The 7,750-nt window shown below is 39.0% G+C and overlaps 1 protein-coding gene across 1 annotated transcript; it reads left to right on the top strand.

The window, feature by feature from the left end:
* Positions 1 to 3,563: 3,563 nt before the first annotated feature.
* On the top strand, positions 3,564 to 5,039 carry LOC132006335 (heterogeneous nuclear ribonucleoprotein A1-like). Its single transcript, XM_059384090.1, is given in 1 exon segment — positions 3,564 to 5,039. A coding segment is annotated over 1 exon segment (1,143 nt). The 5' UTR covers positions 3,564 to 3,629; the 3' UTR covers positions 4,773 to 5,039.
* Positions 5,040 to 7,750: the final 2,711 nt, after the last annotated feature.

The raw sequence follows: 7,750 nt of genomic DNA, 5'->3' as shown, positions 1-7,750 counted from the left end.
CTAAGCATACTTTAAAGAAACATCTATTTTATTTAAAAATAGGCCCATTTCATTGAGAAATTGCTTGTATTTTAAAAACTGTACACTGGACTTCTGGTTTCCAGTCCAGCATGTAAGAAGCTTGAAGTGTTGGGGAAACTGGATATTCATGAGCAAAAGAGTGAACTTGGATCCCTGTCTTATATCACGTGCAAAAATTAACTTGAAATGGATTAAAGACTTAAATGTAAGACTTTTGCAACCCTAAAACTCATAAAGGAACACATAGGAAAAAAGGCCTCTTAACCACTGGTCGTGGCAACAATTTTTTGGATAGTATGGGAAACAAAAGCAAAAGTAAACAAATGGGACTGTGTCAAATTGAAAAGCTTCTGCACAGCAAAAGAAACAATTAACAAAATGAAAAGGCAATTTATGGATTAAAGAATCTTTTCAAAGTATATATATCTGATAAGGGGGTTAATGTTGAAAATAAACAAGGAAGCCACACAGCTCACTATCAAATGCCCATAAAATCCTGGTTAACCATGGGTGAAGGACCCAAACAGATACTTTTATCTGATACACAAATGGCAGCAAATAAGTGAAAGGGTGTTCAGCATCACTTAACAGGAAGGCAAATGAAACCACAGTAAAATATCCCCCTACCTGTTAGAATGGCTATTATAAAGACCAGAAATAACATGTGTGGGTGAGGATGTGGAGAAAAGGGAACCTTATGCACTGTTGGGGAAAATACAAATTGGTGTAGCCACTGTGGAAATCTGTATGGAGTTCCTCAAAAAGTAAAGAACAAAATTACTGTATGACCCAACGATCCCACTTCTGGCTATATATCTGAAGTAAATAAAACCACTATCTTGAAGAACTCTCTGTACCCCTATGTTTACTGCAACATTATTCATAATAGCCAGGATGTGAAACAACCCACGTCCATGGACAGATGAATGGCTAAGGACAAAAATATGGCTAAATAATATTCTATTGTGTATATATAAAAGAGAAGAAACAATCTATCATTTACAACAACGTGGATGAATCTTAAAGGTGTTATGCTAAGTGAAATAAGAGAAAGACAGTTGCTGAATCATCTCACTTATATGTGGAATCTAAAGGGGCCAAACTGATAGAAACAGCATAGAATGGTACTTGCTGAGGGAAGGGTGAAATGAGATGTTGGTCAAAGGAGGCAAACTTCCAGTTATAAGACAAGTAAGTTCTGGGGACCCAATGGACAGCATGGTGACTGTCGTTAACAGTGCTGGATAGTATATTTGGAAGTTGCTGGTTGTAGAACTTAAATTTGTTTACCACAGTGACACACAAAGGGTAAGTATGTGAGGTAATGGTTGTGATAACTCCTCTTATTTGGTAATCATTTTGCAATGTGAATATAAAATCACCAGGTTGTACACCTTGAACTTACACAATGTTTATGTCAAGTATATTTCCATAAAGCTGGAAAAAATCTAAAAATACCTTTTTGCTTACACCAAAACCTGTGTGTGCGCTTTTATGACAGCTTTATTCATAATTGCCAAAATTTGGAAACAACCAAATTATCTTTGAATAGGTGAATATATTTAAAAAAACTGTGGTACATCCATACAGTGGAATATTAGTTATTAATAAAAGCAAACAAGCTGTGAAACTATGAAAAGACATGAAGGGAACTTAAAGGCATATAATTAAGTGAAAGAAGGCATTATGAAAAGGCTAGCATATGTTTCTAACTATACAACATTCTGGAAAAGGCAAAACTATGGAGACCGTAAAATGATCAGGGATTGCCAAGGGTTCAGGAGCACAGGAGATTGATAAGGCAATGGGAGCTATTCTCCACAGTGCTACAATGGGGAACACACATTGTAGTATCTTTGTCAAAACCCATCAAATGTACAACACCAAGAGTGAGCCCTAATGTAAATTATAAACTTTAATAATAACACTTTGATATGGTTCCTCAATTATAACAAATGTTTTACACTAATGCAAGATGTTAATAGTAGCAGAAACTGGAGAGGACAGAGGGCAAAAGGTATACAGGAACTCTCTTGTACTTTCTGCTCAATTTTTCCATAATTTAAAATCTGGTCTACAAAAGAAAGTTTTATTAATTTTTAAAAAGTGTACACTGGCTTGAAAATAAGTTATACTGGTAGAACACAAGGGCCTTGAGCCTGAGCTCAGGATCCAGACTTCCAGTGGGATGGGAGCTTGAAGAAGTATGGCGTGTAAAATGGCAGTAATGATGCCTTGGTCATAGGCTGATTTGAGAATCACATGAGATAATCTACAAGAAACTTTTGCCTGAGTGCCTCTGGATAGTTGTTAACATCACTATTAGGTAGAATTCTTTTGAGGAAATTTCTACTAATCATAAATTCTCAAAATGAGACTGGGCTTTTTTGTGGACTCATTTCATGTCACTGGAATTCAAATATAGATTGATGGTACTTTTAGTATTGATTTTGAAGAGAAACACATCAGCAAAAGGATAATCAGCACACCACTTAACATCCCTTTCAATATTGACATTTCAAGGACTTATGAAGGGAGGCGATGCGTGTAAAGCCACTTAGGAAATGATAAAAGCCAAACATTCAAGGTAACGTTTGTAACGTCTCCTGTTTTTACTGCATATTTCAGCTCATTGTCGAAGAAGTTTCTCCATAACCTCGCAATGAAACAGAGTTGGAGAAAAACATCAGTGTTCTAAATTCAGCTACATTTTACAGATGGAGAATATGAGACTCAAGAGATTAAGTGACTTCTTCATGATCAAAGCTGATTAGTGAGAAAGCGGAGTTTAAACTATGAGTCTAACCCTTGATTCAGAGCTCATTTTTCAACACATGCTGCCATTCTTCTTTCCAGTTATAGTAACATTTTCAAAATTTTGAACATTCCACACTTAAATTAGAACAAAGAAAACTTTGTCCTTTCTTTTTGCAGTGTTTCCTCAAAGACCATAGTCATCACCTTTTAATGAGAGTGCATTTCCAGCTGCTGCTCTCTGGAGACGTTCCTCCCATTTGCTGTTCCTTCTCTTTCCACAGTACCGCAGATCAAAATTTTGCCCCAACATGTGGGCGATGACCTTTACTTACTAACATCACAGTACACCTTCACACGAAACAATCTTCGAATCACTATTGTACTACCTCTTTTAATAGGCTTGTGAAGTTGGCAGGATAGATTTTTATTTTAATCTTCATTTTTTAGATAGGAAACAGGGACTCAGAAATTTCTTAGCCAAATTCACAGAGCTAGTTCATTGATTAAGTGTATTTGGACACATGTCTCCTGACTCCTAATCTGGTGTTTTACTATCTGCTGCTGCTATTTGGAAACAAAGTGTTATAGTACAGCACATCTCAGTGATACTGTGGCTTTGGTTCCATACCCCACAGTAAAACAAATACTGCAATAACATGAGTCAGATAAAACTTTATTTTCCCAGTTCATACAAAGTCATGTTTATACTGTACCATGGTCTCTTAAGTATGTAATAGCATTATGTCTAAAAACCAATGTATATACCTTAATTTAAAAATACTTTATTGTTGCTTTCTGCCCGTGGACGCCGCCGAGTAAGCATCGTTAAAGTCTCCCCTCCCACCGCCGTCATGTCTAAGTCAGAGTCTCCCAAAGAGCCTGAACAGCTGCGGAAACTCTTCATCGGAGGTCTGAGCTTTGAAACAACCGATGAGAGTCTGAGGAGCCATTTTGAGCAATGGGGAACACTTACGGACTGTGTGGTAATGAGAGATCTGAACACCAAGCGCTCCAGAGGCTTTGGATTTGTCACATATGCCACTGTGGAGGAGGTGGATGCAGCCATGAATGCAAGGCCACACAAGGTGGATGGAAGAGTTGTGGAACCAAAGAGGGCTGTCTCAAGAGAAGATTCTCAAAGACCTGGTGCCCACTTAACTGTGAAAAAGATTTTTGTTGGTGGCATTAAAGAAGACACTGAAAAACATCATCTAAGAGATTATTTCGAACAGTATGGGAAAATCGAAATGATTGAGATCATGACTGACCGAGGCAGTGGCAAAAAGAGGGGTTTTGCTTTTGTAACATTTGATGACCATGGTTCTGTAGACAAGATTGTTCAAAAATACCATACTGTGAATGGCCACAACTGTGAAGTAAGGAAAGCGCTCTCTAAGCAAGAGATGGCTAGTGCTTCATCCAGCCAAAGAGGTCGAAGTGGTTCTGGAAACTTTGGTGGTGGTCGTGGAGGTGGTTTTGGTGGGAATGACAACTTTGATCGCTGAGGAAACTTCAGTGGTCGAGGTGGCTTTGGTGGCAGTCGAGGTGGTGGTGGATATGGTGGCAGTGGGAATGGCTATAACGGATTTGGTAATGATGGTGGTTATGGAGGAGGCGGCCCTGGTTACTCTGGAGGAAGCAGAGGCTATGGAAGTGGTGGACAGGGTTATGGAAACCAGGGCAGTGGCTATGGCCGGAGTGGCAGCTATGACCGCTATAACCACGGAGGAGGTGGAGGCGGCTATGGCAGTGGTAGTGGAGGTGGCTGTGGCGGTGGTAGTGGAAGCAACTTTGGAGGTGGCGGAAGCTATAATGATTTTGGCAATTACAACAATCAATCCCCAAATATTGGACCCACGGAAGGAAGCAATTTTGGAGGCAGAAGCTCTGGCCCTTATGGTGGTGGAGGCCAATACTTCGCCAAACCACGAAACCAAGGTGGCTATGGTGGTTCCAGCAGCAGCAGCAGCTATGGCAGTGGCAGAAGGTTTTAATTACTATCAGGAAACAAAGCTTAGCAGGAGAGGAGAACCAGAGAAGTGACAGGGAAGCTACAGGTTACAACAGATTTGTGAACTCAGCCAAGCACAGTGGTGGCAGGGCCTAGCTGCTACAAAGAAGACATATTTTAGACAATACTCATGTGTATGGGCAAAAAAACTCGAGGACTGTATTTGTGACTAATTGTATAACAGGTTATTTTAGTTTCTGTTCTGTGGAAAGTGTAAAGCATTCCAACAAAGGGTTTTAATGTAGATTTTTTTTTTGCACCCATGCTGTTGATTGCTAAATGTAATAGTCTGATTGTGACGCTGAATAAATGTGTCTTTAAAAAAAAATACTTTATTGCTAAAAAATGCTAATCATCCTCTGAGCTTTCAGCTATTCCTAATCTTTTTGCTGGTGGAGAATCTTACCTCGATGTTGATGGCTGCTGAGTGATCAGGGTGGTGGTTGCTGGAGAATGGGGCAGTCATGACCAATTTCTTCAAATAAGACAATAATGAAGTTTGCCACATTGATTGTTTCTTCCTTTTTAAAAGGATTTCTCTGTAGCCTATGATGCTGTTGATAGCGTTTTACTCATGGTAGGACTTCTTTCGAATTCAGAGTCAGTCCTCTCAAACTCTGCTGCTGAATTTATGTAGTACCAACTAAGTTTATGGACTACTCTAAGTCATTCGTGGTCATTTCAGCAGTCTTCACAGCACTGGTAGATTCCAGCTCAGGAAACCATTTTCTTTGCTCAGCTATAAGGTGCAACTCCTCATCCATTAGTTTTATCATGAGATGGCAGCAGTTCAGTCTCATCTTCAGGCTCCATTTCCACTTCTAATGCTCTTCCTGTTTCTACCACATCTGCAGGACTTGATCCATTGAAGTCTTAAACCCCTCAAAGTCATACATGAGGGTTGGAACTAACTTCTTCCACACTCATGTGGATGTTGATATTTTGAGCTCTTGCCCGGAGTCATGGAAGTTGTTCATGGCCTCTACCATGGTGAATACTTTCTGGAAGGTTTCCAATTCACTTTGCCCAGATCCACCAAAGGAATCACTACTATGGCAGGTATAGTCTTATGAAATACATTTCTTTAATTTTAAGAAGGTCAGAATTACTCCTCAATGCATAAGTTGCAGCCTGATGTGATGTAGTGTTAACAAGCATGAGAACAACATGAATTTCACTGTGCATCTCAGTTGGAGTGCTCGGATGACCAGATGCATGTCAATGAGCACAAATACATTGAAAGGAATCTTTTTTCTGAATAGGTCTCAACCATGGGCTTAAATACACAGGAAATTATGTTATAAACAAATGTGTCATCACCCAGGCTTTGCTGTTTCGCTTACAGAGCACAGGCAGAACAGATGTCGTATAATTCTAAGGGTCTTAGGATTTTTGGCATGGCCGGTGAACATTGGCTTCAACTTAAGGTCACCGGCTACATTAGCCCCTGGTAAGTGTCAGCCTGACCTTTGAAGCTTTGAAGCCTGCATTGACTTCTTTTCTCTAGCCAGGAAAGTCCTAGGTGGCGTGTTCTTCCAATAAAAAGACTGTTTTTGTCTACAGTACAAATCTGTTGTTTGGTGTAGCCACCTTCATTCATTATCCTAGCTAGATCCCTTGGTAACTCGCTGCAGCTTCTACATCAGCACCTGCTGCTTCACCTGGCACTTTTATGTCACAGAGATGGTGTCTTTCTTTAAACTTCAAAGTAGTCTTCTGCGGCTTCCTCCCCTCTCTCAGCCTTCATAGAACTGAAGAGAGAGAGAGCCTTGCTCTGGATTAGGTTTTGGCTTGCGGGGATGTTGTGGCTGGTTTCATCTTTTACCCAGACCACTCAAATTGTCTTCATATCAGCAATAAGTCTGTATTACTTTTTTATCATTAGTGTGTTCCCTGGAGTAGCTCTTTTAATTTTCTTCAAGTTGTCCCCTGTATTCACAGTTTGGCTGTTTGATGCAAGAGGCCTAGTTTTTGGCCTATTTCAGCTTTTGACATGCCTTCCTCACTGAGTTCAATCATTTCTAACTTTTTTTTTTAAGATTTTTATTTAGGGGCACCTGGGTGGCTCTGTGGGTTAAGCCTCTCCCTTTGGCTCAGGTCATGATCCCAGCATCCTGGGATAGAGCCCCGAATCCGGGTCTCTGCTCGGCAGGGAGCCTGCTTCCTCCTCTCTCTCTGCCTGCCTCTCTGCCTACTTGTGATCTTTGTCAAATAAATAAATAAATTAAATCTTTTAAAAAAATCATCGAAAAATTCAACCTTAAATTGTCTTCACACAAAGGAATGGCTCTAATCATATTTTTGATTAAAAACTTATAACTTTTTTTGAAAAGATTTTATTTTTTTGACAGACAGACTGTGAGAATTACCAAATGTGACACAGAGATCTCAAGTGAGCATATTCTGTTAGCGAAATGGTGCTGATAGGCTTGCTCAATGCAGGGTTGTCACAAATCTTCAATTTGCAAAAACAAAAACAAATGTGGTATTTGAAACATAAGAGATCAGATAAAGCAAAGCACAAGTAAAGTGAGGTATGATTGTAAATCAGAATAATAAAAACACTTGATTTAAAGTCTTAGTTGAACATGTAAGATCTTGATACTACTTGTATTTTGAAACATTTGATATAAACAGAACATAGACAACTGTATTTTACCTATTAAAAAGTACAATTTACCAGAGTGTTTTCTTCATTTTAGCATTACCTCTTTTAAAAACTTAAAAAAAAATTGTCACAGAATCATACGTATCTCTGACACTACATTTAGTTTTGTTTGTTCTTAAGTAATGCAAAATTTTTTTCTGGTATTTGTGCTGTCTTCAGAAAATAGCTCTTTTTACTCAGTATTTCCAAGATTTTTCTGCTTTGTTTCATATAACAGGAGTTAATTCATTTTCTGCCAAATCATAATCTATGCAAAACATCTCAATACATTCATTTCATTTTTCTATCAGTGG

This window comes from Mustela nigripes, chromosome 18 (genome assembly GCF_022355385.1).
Source record: "Mustela nigripes isolate SB6536 chromosome 18, MUSNIG.SB6536, whole genome shotgun sequence".
In the NCBI taxonomy this organism is placed as follows: Eukaryota; Metazoa; Chordata; class Mammalia; order Carnivora; family Mustelidae; genus Mustela; species Mustela nigripes.
This window is presented reverse-complemented; position numbering and strand designations above follow the sequence as displayed.